Source organism: Choloepus didactylus, chromosome 2, assembly GCF_015220235.1.
Source record: "Choloepus didactylus isolate mChoDid1 chromosome 2, mChoDid1.pri, whole genome shotgun sequence".
Taxonomy (NCBI): Eukaryota; Metazoa; Chordata; class Mammalia; order Pilosa; family Megalonychidae; genus Choloepus; species Choloepus didactylus.
In genome coordinates, this window is record NC_051308.1 from 149,743,861 (window position 1) to 149,760,551 (window position 16,691).

The 16,691-nt window shown below is 35.6% G+C and overlaps 1 protein-coding gene across 9 annotated transcripts in view; it reads left to right on the forward strand.

Annotated features, from left to right (window-relative positions):
- Nucleotides 1-16,691, forward strand: part of EVI5 (ecotropic viral integration site 5) — a 245,388-nt gene that overhangs the window by 64,807 nt on the left and 163,890 nt on the right. For all 9 annotated transcript variants that reach the window (XM_037826633.1, XM_037826634.1, XM_037826631.1 and 6 more), the window contains one exon: nucleotides 8,129-8,358. In XM_037826633.1, coding sequence (XP_037682561.1) covers nucleotides 8,210-8,358 — 149 coding nt within the window. In that variant the 5' untranslated portion in view covers nucleotides 8,129-8,209. Of the gene's footprint in view, nucleotides 1-8,128; nucleotides 8,359-16,691 lie in introns of those variants that run through there.

Genomic DNA, 16,691 nt, shown 5'->3' on the forward strand with positions numbered 1-16,691 from the left:
GTAGTTACTTTAAATGTAAGTGGATTAAACTTTCCATTCAAAGGATAGATAAGCAAAATGAATGAAAAAGCATGACCCAACCCTTTGTTGTTTATAAGAGACTCTCCTTTCATTCAAAGATTAAAGTGGATTGAAAGTGAAAAGATGGAAAAATATATACCATGCAGGTAGCTATACTGATATCAGGTAAAACGGACATAAATCAAAACCTGTTACAAGGGACAAACAAGGACACTATATACTGATAATAGGGTAAATGCAACAAGAAGATATAACAGTTATAAGTATGTATGTATCTAACAGCAAAGCGGTTAATATTGACAGATTTGAAGGGGGAAATAGATGATTCTACATTAACAGGAGATTTCAGTATACCACTTTGAATAATGGATGAGCATCCAGACAAAAATAAGGAAATAGAATAATTGAATGATACGCTAAAGGAGCTAGGCCTAACAGAACCTAGGCCTAAAGAACACTTTACCCAACAGCAGCAGAATACACATTCTTCTCTTGGTGTCCATGAGTCATTCTCCAGGGTAGACCATATGTTAGGTCACAAAACAAGTTTCAATAAATTTAAAAGGATTGAAATCATATAATGTATCTTCTATGACCACAAGGGAATAAAACTAGAAATCAATAACAGAAGGAGAACTGGAATATTCACAAATATGTGGAAATTAAATAACCTGCTCTTAAACAACCAGTGGGTCAAACAGAAATCACAAGGGAAATTAGAAAATTTCCCAAGGTGAATGAAAACAAAAATGCAGTGTACCAAAACTTATGGTATGCAGCAAAGGCAGTGTTGAAAGGGAAATTTATAGCTCTAAATGCTTACATCAAAAAGAAAGAAAGAGCTGAAATCAGAGACTTAACCTTAAACCCAGTGCGAGCAGAAGGCAGGAAATAACAAAGATTAGAGCAGACATAAATGAAATAACGTGAAAGAAACAATAGAGAATGTCAAAGAAACCAAAAGTTGGTTCTTTGAAAAGATCAATAAAATCGACAAATCTTTCTCTAGACTGATTAAATATGAGGACACAAATATCTGAAATCAGAAATGAAAGGGGAGACGTTGTTATCAACCCCACAGAAATAAAAAGAATTAAAAGGGAACAATCTAAACAGTTGTTTGCCAACAAATTGGATAACATAGATGAAACAGACATATTCCTACAGACACACAAGTTACCTACACTGACTAAAGAAGTAATAGAAGATCTCAGTAGATGACTAGCAAGTAAATATTGAATTCAATAATAAAAAACCTCCCAACAAAGATGAGCCCAGGACCAGATGGCTTCACTGGTGAATTTTACCAAACATTCCAGAAATAATTCTCACCAATCCTGTTCAAACTGTTTTATAAAATTGAAGAGCAGGGGGCACTCCCTGTTACATTCTGTGAGGCCAGCATCACTCTAATACTAGAGCCAGATAAAGATATCACAAGAAAAGAAGATTACAGAACAGCACCCCTCATGAATACAGATGCAAAAATCCTCAATGTAATACTAGCAAACTTAATCCCACAGCACATTAAAAGAATTATACTCCATGATCAATTGGATTTATCACAGGAGTGCAAGGTTGGTTCAGCATAAGAAAATCAATGAACATAATACTCCACCTTAGTAGAACAAAGGGACAAAACCTACATGATCATCTTGATTGACGCAGAAAAGGCATTTGACAAAACACAGCATGCTTTCTTGATGAAAACACTTCAAAAGACAGGAATAGAAGGAAACTTCCTCAATATGATAAAGGCCATATTTGAAAAACCCATAGCTAACATCGTTTTCAATTGTGGAAGACTGAAAACTTTCCCCCTAAGAACAGGATGCCCACTGTCACCACTGTTATTCAACATTGTACTAGAAGTTCTAGCAAGAGCAGTTAGTCAAAAAGAAAAGAAAAGAAAGAAAGAAATAAAAGGTATCCAAATTGGAAAGGAAGAAGTAAAACTTTTCCTATTTGTAGAAGACATGATCCTATATATAGACAATCCTGAAAAATGCACAAGAAAGTTACTAGAGTTAATGAGTTCAGCAAACTGATGGAGTACAGGATCACCACACAAAGATCAGTGGTGTTTTTATACATTCTATACATAACCTGAAGAGGAAATCAAGGAAAAGATTCTGTTTAGAATAGCAACTAAAAGAATCAAATATGTAGGAAGAAATTTAATGAAGTATGTAAAGAAATTATATGTGGAAAACTATAAAACATTGCTGAAAGAAATCAAAGAAAACATAAATAAATGGAAGGGCATTCCATATTCATGAATTGGAACACTAAATATTGTTAAGATGTCATTTCTACCCAAGGAAATTTACAGATTCAATGTAATCCCAACCAAAATTCTAAGACTCCTTTGCAGAAATGGAAAAGCCAATCAGCAAATTTATTTGTAAGGATAAAGGGCCTCAAATAGCCAAAACCATCTTGAAAAAGAACAAGGTTGAAGGACTCAGACTTCCTGATTTTAAAACTAATCACGAAGCTACAGTGGTTAGGATAGCATCATACTGGGACAAGGATGGGCATATAGACTAATGGAATCAAATTGAGAGTTCAGAAATAGACCTGCTCTGTATGGCCAACAGGCAGTGACAAGGGTGCCAAGTCCATTCAGTGGCCAGAGGATAATCTCTTTAACAAATTGTTCTTGGAAAACTGGACAGCCATATGAAAAAGAATGAAGGTGGACTGCTACCTGATACCATTTACAAAAATTAATTAAAAATGGATCAGAGACCTTAGTGTAAGAAATGAAAGTATAAAATTCCCAGGAGAAAATACAGGAAAACATTTTCAGTACCTTGTGTTAGGCATTGGATTCTTGGATTTTACAGCATAAACATGAGTAACAAAAGAAAAAATAGATACATAGGACTTCAAAATTAAAAAAAACTTTTGTGCATCAAAGGGTTTTATCAAAAAAGTAAAAAGACAACCTACAAAGTAGGAGAAAATAATTTGGAAATCATGTATCTTATTAGAATTTAATAATGTGGGTTTAATATCCAGAATATATAAAGATATCCTACAACTCAACCCAATTAAAAAATGGGAATAAGTCTTTAATAGACATATCTCCCTTAGATATACAAATGGCCAATAAGTGCATGAAAAGATGCTCATCATCATTACCATTAGGGAAATGCAAATCCATACCACAACAATAGACCATTTCACATTCACTAGAAAACTACTGTTAAGAAAATGGAAAATAAATTTGGAGAGGATGTGGAGAAATAGGAGCACTTACTTGTTCATTGTTGATGGGAATATAAAATGGTGCAGCTGCTGTGGAAAACAGAAAGTTATGTATAGAGTTACCACATGGCCTGGCCGTCTTACTTCTCTGTATGTACCCAAAAACCAGAAGCAGGTACTCAGACGTTTATTTTCACACTGATTTTCATTCTAGCATTATTCGTAGTTGCTGAAAGATGGAAGCAACCCAAGTGTCCATCAATAGATGAATAGATAAGTAAGATGTGGTATGGTCTTACAATGCAATATTATTCAGCCCTAAAAGGGAAATAAGCCTGACTTGTAAGGACAAATATTGTATTATCGCACATATTTGAAATATTTCAAATATGCAAAGTCATTGTGTCAGAAACTAGAATACAGGTTACCAGGGGCTTAAGGTAGGGAATGGAGCATTAATGCTTAATTTGTACAGATTTTCTGTTTGGAATGATGGAAAAGTCTTGGTAATGGATGTTGTTAATGGAAGTGCAATATTGTGAATTACATATGAAAATGTGTCATATATATTACACTTGTATATATGAAAGTGGTCAAAATGGGAAATTTTAAGTTGTATATATGTTACTAGAATATACATTTTAAAAACCATCAAAGTGTACAACACAGAGTGATCCCTAACATAAACTCTGGAGTATAATTAATAGTATAATTATATTAATATTGTTTCATCCATTATAGCAAATGTACCATTCTAACACAAAATGTTATTCATAAGGAAAACTGCATGTGTGTGATGTGTGTGTGTGGTGGGGTTTTGGGAACTGTACTTTCTGCATGACTTTACTGTATACCTACAAATGGTTTCATAAAAAAACAAGAGTTAGGAGATCAGAAAAGAGAACTAAGTGGTGAGAAAGGTTACTGTAGCACAGATCAGAGGGGTGGGTGTGAGCAGCAGATACATCAGTGAAGCCCACAAAAGACAGAAGATAAGGCATTAGGGAATGTGATGTAGTGGTGGTAAAAAGTCTGTTAGGCCTTGGTAGTCTTGGAAAGCTTTTGAGCTTCTGTGGGAAAAGACCACTTGTCTTTGGTTGGTATAGCTTTTGTAAAAGGATTATAAAGCATTAATAGATTCTTAACTATTTATATATATAAGCCTCTGTACACTAAAGTTCACTTTGTTACCAAAGCCATCTTATGTGTTCATTCAGTAAACATTTTAAGCAGATATTAATGACAAAAGACAGAACTACATAATGATTTTAAAAGAGAAAATGGTCATTTGTTTATGTTTGGAATGTGTACACTTGTGAACATGTAGTGCCAGTACTTTAGGAAGCTGACTTTTGACATGTTAAGACCTACTGACTTTTTGACTCCCTGTCATAGCACAGGCACTCATATTCATATTTCCTCTTCAGCCACAAAATGCCTTTTACCTGGAGGGAATACTGTGCCCTAGGAATGGGATCTAGCTTCATCATATGATTTAGAAAGTAATTAACCATAGCTGTGGTCTTTTTTCCTCTGTGATTTTGGGTGTAAGATTGGAATCTTTAAAAATAGACGATTTGAGAGTTAAAGCGTCCTTATAAATTCTAATAAAATATAAAGTGATATAATAACCACGATTGTTTCTTATGGGAGAACTTATTCAAATACTGTTTGAATTCAAGTACTCTTACTAAGCCTTTTAAAAACAGAGATGTAATTCCCTTTCCATAGAATTCACTCTCTTAAAGTGGATAATTCAGTAATGTTTACTATATTTAAAAGGTTGTGCAACCCTCAACACTATCCAATTCCAGAACATTTTCTTTTTACCATCCCCAAAAGGAACCTGTTTTCATTAGCAGACAGTCTCGTCTCTCCCCTTTACCCAGCCCCTGGCAACCATTGACCTACTTTCTGTCTCTGTAGATCTGCCTGTTCTGGACATTTCGTATAAATGGAGTCATACAATATGTGGCCTTTTGTGTCTGATTACCAAGCCTTTTTTAATGATTTTATCTTTTCAAAGTATGTTCACTTTAAAAAATACATGCACATTATCTCTATGAAGTAGAGAGGCACTTTGTGACATAGTTGTATTTGTCAAATTTATTATGTCTTCGTGGCCTAACTTACCATAGGATGAGGGAAAGAAGTTCAGAGGCACAAGATAGAAGTTTGGAAAAGTAGAGTTAAAGGAAAATTAGGACATAATGATATATAAAAAATAATTCAGTCCTCTGGGATTTCTGGAACCATGAGTATTAAACTTAAAGTGCAACTGCAATGGAATACTCCAGTTATATTTAAGAATTTAGAATCTGAAGACAGATTGTTTTTGAACCTTCAGCAACTTTAGGCTGAATTCCATTTCACCCAGATTGAAAGGATGTCAGAATTGTGCTCCTGGTTATCTCAAAGTCCGTAACCGGAAGCCTTTTGCCCAAGTGTGCAGAAGTGGTATGATAAATTTACTTGTGTTAATTAAGGCAAATAATAGGTGCACTTTTCCTTTGCAGCAATTAATTCAAGTTGGGGCCATTTATATAACAGAAACTTGAAGCATGAATTCTTGACAGTTGTAAGAATACTTGAATTCATGGGTCAGTATTAGCAAAGTGTAACATTTTTCTATAAATTTTACAAATTAGGTTTTTTATCTTTTAAATATTATGGTATGCTTTTGGGATGCATATCTATGCCGGTTTCACTGTTGGATCTGTAGTTGTCTCTAGAAACGATCCACAGGATAATAAATCACAGTAGGCTCTCACTGTTTACCATGGCTCCTATCATTTCTTGGCACAATGAAAACTTTGGCTAAATTATTCTTCAATTCCTATTTGGTCTTTTGCCTGGATGAACTGTGCCACACTAAGTCAGCAAGAAGGGCTTTTCCTTGGAAGCAGGTCTGAATGACTTGCCTGATGATTCCTTTTCTTCGGTCCTGTACTTCATCCTGCTTTTTCTTGGGTGTTATACCTCTACCCTCAAAAGTGGTATTCTGTATATAATATATAATGGTATTCTGTAATGCCATTCCCAAGGGAATTAAGTCCCAAAAGTGAGAAGTTACCAAAAATGAAAAGAGAACAAGAGGTAGACTCAGGTTATTAAAACTCTTGTCCCTGTTCAGCACTTGTAATGATATCTTTGTCTCCTTAGAAGTTCTGTCCTCGTGTAGAGTGGCTTAACTGTGTCTTTAGAATCCCTTTCCTGTTTTATCCTGTTCTATTTTAAATATTCCTCCTGGGTTGAGGTGGAAGAAGTTATGTAGAGGGATAGAAAGAGTGCCATGTGTGTATGGAGGTAGGGAGGAAAGCCTTGGGCGCAACCCAAGAGGAGGGCAGTATCTGCTACCACAAGTCTGTATGGGCATTTTATTTGTGTGCATGTGATGGTGTTTTAATTTGTGTGTGCGTGTGCGTTGCTATATCTAAACCAGGGTTAGCTGAGGATATGCTGATACAGAAAATAATTTATAGTACTTTTACCTCTTTACCTATTTCATAAAATTTAAGATTTTCTCAAAGCACATAAAAGCACTTCATAGTTTGTAGCCATTATATATTTACAAGCCTTTAACAATCAAGAAGCTCTTTTTATGATTTTTAAAAAGTATCACTCTCTAAAATACCTGTTATACCTTATTTATAAACTCATATTATTAAGAATGTCTGGTTTGAATAGCTATTCAAATATAATTACTGTTCACTTTGTTTTTATTACCAAATTGATAATAATGCCATGTGAATATTATTTTATATACATTTTCTTTCAGCTGAATTTGTTGTATTCATATTTGCTTAGGCAGTAGGCATGCTTGGTATGGGGGAATATGTGGATATATATATATAATTGGTTGAATCTTAGAGCTGGCAGGATCTTAAAGGTTTTTCCAGTCCTGGTTGCCTGTCTAAAACAGAAACTCATCCTGAATCAAGTCTTGAAATTTGACTCTTATATCGCTGCTTTAATGTAGTCATTGGTAAGGAATGCACTACTCTTTCTAGGCATGCCATTCTATTTTTGAACAGCTGTAACTGTTTGAAAATTGTACTGGAATCTCTCTCACTGTAACTCAACCCTTTTATCATATCGTTCCTTTGGAGCTGGTCTCTCTTTTATAAAATTACTCTGTAGTGGTTTGAGGATAGATATCAAGGATTCATAATATCTTATTTAGACTAAACACATCCAGCTTTGGTTGAATTGTTAGCCTTGTTATAGGACTTATCTATCCTGGTCACCTAATGTACATGTTTTAATTCCTTGGCTTTCAAATGTTTTTTACTGCAACCCCTTCAAAAGAATGGATTTTACATCCTGGCTCAATATACCCTAACATATTCATATATAGATGTATACCTGTTTTATATATGTGTATGTGTATGTACGTATGTATATATAACAAAGATTCATAAAACAACTTATCCTTACTGATACTTTCTGTTCTTTCTATTTTGATAAAAAAGAAATGCTGGTGTTCAGTGCAAGTTGGTGGTGGTGGGATGGTGTATGGGAATCCTGTATTTTATGCATGGTTGTTCTGTAAAACCACAACTTTTCTAATAGAGAAAAAGAAAGAGGTGCCATATGAAGGAATATGAAAGCTAAAAAAAGAAAAGGAAAAATGTCTGTGTTACCTATTCAATTGATTTAATCACCTACTGTGGTTTGGAAAATGCTGCTTTAGTTTGTGTTGAAAAATTGAAATAAAGTTTCCAAAAAGCTGTATCTTAGAGTAATCATTGCTGAAACAAGGTTTTACCTTTATCACTTTGAAGAAGAGAATATTCTGTTCGTGGTTATTCAGTAAAACTTAACAGTATTATCAAGTCCTTGGTAATGATTACACTGAAACAAAAATATATGCAGTTTTTACTTTTATCCCTAGGTGGCGACAGACAAGGTTGCAGAAAAGTTGAGTTCTACTCTCTCATGGGTGAAGAACACAGTATCGCATACAGTCAGTCAGATGGCCAGTCAGGTGGCAAGTCCATCTGCTTCATTACACACTACATCCTCGTCTACCACACTATCAACACCAGCCCTTTCACCATCTTCCCCATCACAGTTGAGTCCAGACGACTTAGAACTCCTGGCTAAACTGGAGGAACAAAATAGGTGAGTGAGGATGCTTTGCTTTTCTCTCTCCAATTATGTATACAAACCCAATCATACATACATGTATATATGTCATAGTCAAAATGTTAAATATTTACTCTTATTTAAGAAAGTTTATTGTCTTGTTTTTGGCTCTTTGTTTATGAAAATTACTTAACAGAAGTATTTTTTGAAGGTTAGTCTTAAATCAGACTAAAATTTTCTTCCAGCTAAGAGAGATTTAGAGATTTGTTTTTTTAATTTAGCTTATTTCCTAAATTCTTCCTAAATTTTAGCAATCTGTTTTTTAAGGCAAGTAGCTACCATTTATATTTTAGACACTAAATAGTCCCCTTTGGTTAAGATATAAACTAATTTAATCTAGGGTGGATATCTGATTGGTGTTTTGGAGTGGGAAGTCTTTTGTAAGTTTATCCATGGAAGGCAGAGTATCCTTTTCTCATAATGGGAATGAAGTGAGATAGTTGAATCTTTGCTAGAAATGTATGCTCTGGACCTATGATATTGGCAGAGCCCTTTAAGTCATCAGCTATAAAAGAATATATGGAAAGAGCATCCTTGTGCTTAGAAAAGGTATATAATGCCACTGGTCTCAAGAGTAATAAGAGAGTTTTTAAAAGTTTTATTGGTGTTTAATTGAAATATAATAAGCTGCACATATTTAAAGTGTACACTTGATGAGTTTTGACATAGGTATACACTGCGAAATTATCACCAAAATCAGGAAAGTAAACATACTCATTATTCTCTCCATGCTCCTCTCCTGTCCCCAGCCAACTGTTGATCTGCTTTCAGTCACTGTAGACTAGCTGCATTTTCTAGAATTTTATGTTAATTAAATCATACAGTGTGTACTCTTTTTTTGTATGAATTCTTTTCACTTAGCATAATTATTTGAGATTCATCCATGTTATAGATCATATCAATTGTTCATTTCTTTTTATTGCTTAATAGTATTCCATTGTATGGATATTCCACAGTTTATCCATTCATCTGGTACTACAAACTGCTGTGAACATTTGTATAACAGTCTTTATATGGACATTCATTTCATTTGTGCAAAAACCTAGGAATGGAATGGCTGGATCATATGGTAGGTTAAACAGCCAAACTGTTTTCCAAAGGCATGGTACTTTTTTACATTTCTACCAGTAGTGTATGAAATCTTCAGTTCCTTTTATCCTCACCAGCGCTTGGAATGGCCAGTCTTTTTAATTTTAGCAGTTCGAATAGGTAAGAGATATCTCGCTGGTTTTCATTTGCATTTCTCTAATGGTGTTAAACATTTTTTTATGTGCTTATTTGCCATCCATATGTCTTCTTTGAAGTAGTGTCTATTCAAATTTTTTGCCCATTTAAAAAAAAAACTGGGTTGTTTGATTTCTTATAATTGAGTTTGAGAGTTCTGTAAATATTTGGGACACCAGTCCTTAATCTGTTATATGATTTACAAATATTTTTCCCCTTTCAATGGCTTATCATTCTCTTGATAGTTTTTTTTTTTTTTTTTTTTTTTTAAACTGGAAGAAAATAATTTATGCTTGGGTTTGGAATACAGCCAGGCATTTATATACTTTATACTCACAATACACAAATGATTACTTCACAATATGCTTAAAATTTCTCAGTCCATCTTCAAAGCCTAGAATAGCTCAAGTTTGAAACATTATCTTGATAGTTTTTTTTTTAAATATCAATGCTATAATCTTTTTTTTTATTATGGAAGTTGTAAGTTTACAGAAAAATCATTCATAAAATACGGGGTTCCCATATACCACCCTATGAATAACACCTTGCATTGGTGTGGTACATTTGTTAAAATTGATGAAAGCACTTTTTGTTTTTAATGCAGTTTTAGTCACACACCATACAACCCATCCAACTTGTACAGTCATTTGCTCTCAATCTAATCACAGAATTGTGCTTTCATCACCACAATCAATTTTAGTACATTCTCATTGCTCCAAAAAGAAAAAAAAAACCATATCTTTTATACCCTCTAGTATTGACACTTACCATTGGTCTGGTACCTTTGTTATAACCGATGGAAGAATATTATAATATTACTGTTAACTAAATAGTCCGTAGTTTGCATTAGCTGTATTTTTTCCCCTAATACTGCCCTATTATTAACACCTTGCATTGGTGTGTTACATTTGTTACAATTGATGGAAGCACATTTATATAATTGTACTATTAACTATAGTGCATGGTTTAACTTGGGGTTTGCTGTTTGTATTTTATAGTTCATGAAGTTTTAAAAAATTTTTATTCTAGTAACATATATACAACCTAAAATCTCCTCTTTTAACTATATTTGAATATATAATTCGGTGCTGTTAATTACATTCACAATGTTGTGGTACCATTACCACCATCCATTACTAAAACTTTCCATTATCCTAAAGAGAAACTATGTATGTATATATTTTTAATTCAGTTTTATTGAGATATATTCACATACCATACAATCAGCTATGGTGTACAATCAACTGTTCACAGTACCATCATATAGTTACGCGTTCATCACCCCAATCCATTTTTGAACATTTTCCTTACACCAGAAAGAATCAGAATGAGAATAAAAAATAAAAGTAAAAAAGAACACCCAAGTTATCCCCTCTATCCCACCCTATTTTTCATTTAGTTTTTGTCCCCATTTTTCTACTCGTCCATCCATACACTGGATAAAGGCAGTGTGATCCCACAATTGCATTGTCACCCCTTGTAAGCTACATTGTTATACAATCATCTTCAAGAGTTAAGGCTACTGGGTTGGAGTTTGATAGTTTTAGGTATTTACTTCTAGCTATTCCAATACATTAAAACATAAAAAGTGAGTAAGAATGTCCACCAGATGACCTCTCGACTCCATTTGAAATCTCTCAGCCACTGAAGCTTTTATTTCATTTCATTTCACATCCCCCTTTTGGTAAAGAAGATGCCCTCAATCCCATGATGGTGAGTTCGGATTCATCCCCGGGAGTCATATCCTGCGTTGTCAGGGAGATATACACCCCTGGGAGTCAGGTCCCACGTAGGGAGGGCAGTGAGATCACCTGCCGAGGTGGCTTAGCTAGGGAAAGAGAGAGGGCCACATCTGAGCAACAAAGAGGTACTCAGGGGGAGACTCTTAGGCACAATTAGAAGCAGGTTTAGCCTCTCCTTTGCAGTAACAAGCTTCATAGGGGCAAGCCCCAAGACAGAGGGCTTAGCATATCAAGCCATCAGTCCTCAATATTTGTGAGAACATCAGCAACAATCCAGGTGAGGAAGTCCAATACCTCCGCATCCTCCACCAGCTCCTCAGGGGGGCCCTGCATATATATTTTTATTCTCTGCCCAAATAACTTTGGGATGTGTTGCTGTTTCACTCTAACCTATACAGACCTACCATATCTCACTTCCTATTCAAAGTTCCATGTAATTGTGGTGTTCGAACAAACTGACTGTAGAAATTATGTTGTTTAGAAAATATAGATTCTACACCAAATAAACATCTCTTCCCTTGGTCTCACATGGAAGTTGAAGTTTTAACACACAGTCAATTTCAGCCTTTACCCTTTGGCCCAATTTGCCCTAGTCTTGACCAGATCTGCTTCATTCATATCTCTAATTGAAGTCTGGGCTCTTTTTCAGCCTTTTTTTTTAACAGTTGCTGTATGTGTTGGTACTGGTATTCATATCTGCCAAGCTCTAGCTCTGAGTTTCAGGTGTCACACAGAAACCCAATGTTCCAGAGACCAATCAAGTTATACACAAAGGGATCAACATCTCAGAGTTTGGAGATAGCCATTACAATTCAGGAATAGATTTGACTGCTGTAAGAGCTTACAATCTAGGGACCATTACAGCAATCGTTCCCCTGTTAGGCTGTCCTCTAAGGTTCAATTCTGAGTTTATGCATTGTAGTTAGTCCGTACTGGCGAGGCATTATAGTGTTTGCCTTTGTTTCTGGCATACTTCACTCAAAATGCTGTCTACAGGATCCATTCACTTCCTTACATGTCCCACAGCTTCACTCCTTCTCATAGTTGTGCAGTATTCCATTATATGCATACACCACAGTTCACCATTCAATTCCTCAGTCAGTGTACCGTTAGGCCACCTCCACCCAGTGCAAAAAGCTCTGTATATTTTAAGCCTTAACTCCCTATTCCTTACCTCCACCCCATCCCCTGGTAACCTATATTCTAGATTCTGACTGTGAGTTTGTTTATTCTAATTATTTCATATCTGTGAGATCGTACAGTATAGGCATACTTTGGATATATGGCAGGGTCAGTTCCAGACCACTGCAGTACAGTGAATATTGCAATAAATTCACTTTATTGTGGTGGTCTGGAATGAATTCTTTAGTTTCCCAGTGTTGCATATTGTACTATACTTCAGTATTGTAAGTGTGCAATAGCATTATGTCTTAAAAAATGTACCTACCTTAATTAAAAATATTTTACCGCTAAAAAATTCTAACCATCATCCTGGCCTTCAGCCAGTCATAATCTTTTTGCTGGTGGAGGGTCTGGCCTTGATGCTGATGGCTGCTGATTGGTCAGAGTAGTGATTGTTAAAGTTGTGGTAGTTGTGGAAATTTCTTAAGATAAGACAACAGTGAAATTTGCTGCATTGATTGACTCTTCCTTTCATTAAAGATTTCTCTGTAGCATGCAGTTCTGCTTTACCACAGTAGAACTTCTTTCAAAATTGGAGTCAGTCCTCTCAAACCCTGTCACTGCTCTATCAACTAAGTTGATGTTATATTCTAAATCCTTCATTGTCATTTCAACAGTATTAACAGCATCTTCACCAAGAGTAGATTCTATCTCAAGAAATCACTTTCTTTGCTCATCCATAAGAAGTACCTTCTCATCCATTCAAGTTTTATCATGAGATTGCAGCAATTCAGTCACATCTTCAGGCTCCCCTTCTAATTCTAGTTTTCTTGCTATTTCCACCACGTCTGCATTTACTTCCTCCACTGAATTCTTGAACCCCTCAAGGTAACCCAAGCGGGTGGGAGTCAACTTCTTCCAGACTTCTGTTAATGCTGATATTTTGACTTCCTCCCATAAAACATGAATCATGAATGTTCTTCATGAATCCTTTCCAGAAGGTTTACAATTGATTTTGCCCAGATCTGTCACAGGAGCCACAATTTATGGCAGTTATAGCCTTATGAAATATGTTTCTTAAATAATGTTTCTTAAATAATAAGACTTTAAAGTCGAAATGACTCTTTGACTTATGTGCTGCAGCATGGATGTTGTATTAGCAGGCATGAAAACAACATGAATCTCATTATACATCTCCATCAGAGCTCTTGAGTGACAAGGTGCATTGTTAATGAGCAGTAATATTTCGAAAGGAATCTTTTTCTCTGATCAGTAGATCTTAGCAGTGGACTTAAAATATTCAGTAAACCATGTTGTAAACAGATGTGCAATCGTCAAGGTTTTGTTGTTCCATTTGTAGAGCACAGGCAGAGTAGATTTAGCGTAATTCTTAATGGCCCTAGGATTTTCGGCATGGTAAATGAACACTGGCTTCTACCTAGTCACTGACTGCATTAGCCCCTAAGAAGAGAGTCAGCCTGTTCTTTGAGGCTTTGAAGCTAGGAATTGTCTTCTCCTCCCTAGCTATGAAAGCCCTAGATGGCATCTTCTTCCAATAGAAGGCTGTTTGTCTACATTGAAAATCTGTTGTTTAGTGTAGCCACCTTTATCAAAGATCTTAGCTAGATCTTCTGGATAACTTGCTGCAGCTTCTACATCCACACTTGCTGCATCACCTCGCACTCTTACATTGTGGAGACGACTTCTTTCCTTAAACCTCATGAACCAACCTCTGCTATCTTCAAACGTTGCTTCTGTAGCTTCTTCATCTCTCTCAGCCTTCGTAGAATTGAAGAGAGCTAGGGCCATGCTCTGGATTATGCTTTGACTTAGGGTTGTTGTGGCTAATTTGATCTTCCATCCAGACCATTAAAACTTACTTCCTATCAGCCATAAGGCTTTTTTGCTTTCTAATCATTCATGTGTTCACTGGAGTAGCACTTTTTATTTCCTTCAAGAACTTTTCCTTTTCATTCACAGCTTGGTTAAATGTTTGGTGCAAGCAGTCTGGCTTTCAGACTATTTAAGCTTTTGACATGCCTTCCTCAATAAGCTTAATAATTTCTCGTTTTTTTTTTAAAGTGAGAGACCTGGGACTCTTCCTTTCACTTGAACATGTAGAGGCCATTGTAGGGTTATGAATTGGCATAATTTCAATATTGTTGTGTGTCTGGGAATAGGGAGACCCAACGAAAGGGAGGGAGATGGGGGAACACCTGGTCAGTGGAGCAGTCGGAACACACGGTATTTATGAGTTAAGTTTGCTGTCTTATGTGGGTGTGATTCGTGGTGCTCCAGAACAATTACAGTAGTAACATCAAAGATAACATATTGCAGATCACCATAACAGACAATAGTGAAAAATTTGACATATTGTGAGAATTACAAAATTTGATGCGAAGACATGAAGTGAGCACATGCTGTTGGAAAATGGTGCTAATAGACTCGCTTGACATAGGGTTGCCACAAACCCTTCAATTTTTAAAAAATGCAGTTTCTGTGAAGTGTAATAAAGTAAAACGTAATAAACAGAGGTATGTCTGTACTTGTATTTTTGTGTCTGGCTTATTTCACTCAGTGTGATGTCTTCAAGGTTCATCCATGTTGTTGAATATATCAGAATTTAACTCCTTTTTATGGCCAAATAATATTCCACTGTATGAATATACCACATTTTGTTTATACATTCATCAGTTAAGGGAGACTTGGGTTGTTTCCAGCTTTTGGCAATTGTGAATAATGCCACTGTCAACATTGGTGTGCAAATATATGGTCAAGTCCCTGCTATCAATTTATTTGTGTACATACAGAGAATTGAGATTGCCAGGTCATATGGTAATTCTTTATTTGACTTTCTGAGAAACTGCTAAACTGTCTTTCACGATGGCTGTACTATTTTACATTTCCGCCAGCAATTAGTAAGTGTTCCTATTTCTTGATGTCCACTCCAACACTTGTTATTTTCTGTTTTCTTAATAGCAGCCATTCTCATGGAGGTGAAATAGTATCTCATTGTGGTTTTGATTTGCATTTCCCTTATGGCTAATAACATTGAGCATCTTTTCACGTGCTTTTTGTCCATTTGTATATCTTCTTTGGGGTAATGTCTATTCAAGTCTTTTGCTGATTTTTTTAAAATTCAGTTTTATTTGAGATATATTCACATACCATAAATCATCCATGGTGTACAATCAGCTGTTCACAGCACCATCATATAGTTGTGCATTCATCACCCCAGTCTATTTTTGAGCATTTTCCTTACACCAGAAAGAGTAAAAATAAGAATAAAAAATAAAAGTAAACAACACCCAAACACCCTCCCGCAACGCTCTCTATTTTTCATTTGGTTTTTGTCAACATTTTTCTACTCTTCTATCCATACACAGGGTAAAGGGAGTGTGATCCACAAGGTTTTCACAATCACACTGTCACCCCTTGTAAGCTACATAGTTATACAGTCATCTTTTCAAGAGTCAAGGCTACTGGGCTGGACTTTGATAGTTTCAGGTGTTTACTTCTAGCTATTCCGATATATTAAAACCTAAAAAGGGTTATCTATATAGTGCATACGAATGCCCACCAGAGTGACCTCTTGACCCTATTTGAAATCTTTCAGTCCCTGAAGCTTTATTTCATTTCATTTCTCATCCCCCTTTTTGGTCAAGAAGATGTTCTCACTCCTACAATGCCAAGTCCAGATTCATCCCTGGGAGTCGTATCCTGCGTTACCAGGGATATTTACACCCCTGGGAGTCAGGTCCCATGTAGGGAGGGGGGGAGGGCAGCGAGTTCACCTGCTGAGTTTTTTGCCGATTTTTAATTTTTTTTAGTCTTTTGTTGTTGAGTTGGACGATTTCTTTATATATTATGGATAGTAAACCCTTATTGGATATGTAGTTCCCAAATATTTTCTCCCTTTGTGTAGGTTGTTTTACTTTCATGAGAAAGTCCTTAGAGGAACAAAAGTTTTTAATTTTGATGAAATTCCATTTATCTATTTTTTCTATTGTTGCTTGTGCTTTGGATGTAAAATCTGAATTCTTGCTCTTATATTTAGGTCCATGTTACATTTTGAGTTGACTTTTGTATATGGTGTGAGATAAGGGCCATCTTCATTCCTTTGCAAATGGAGATCCATTTTTTCCCAGCACCATTTGTTGCCGAGACTGTTCCTTCCAAATTGAGTGATCTTTGTTCCCTTGCTAAAAATCAGTTGGCCAG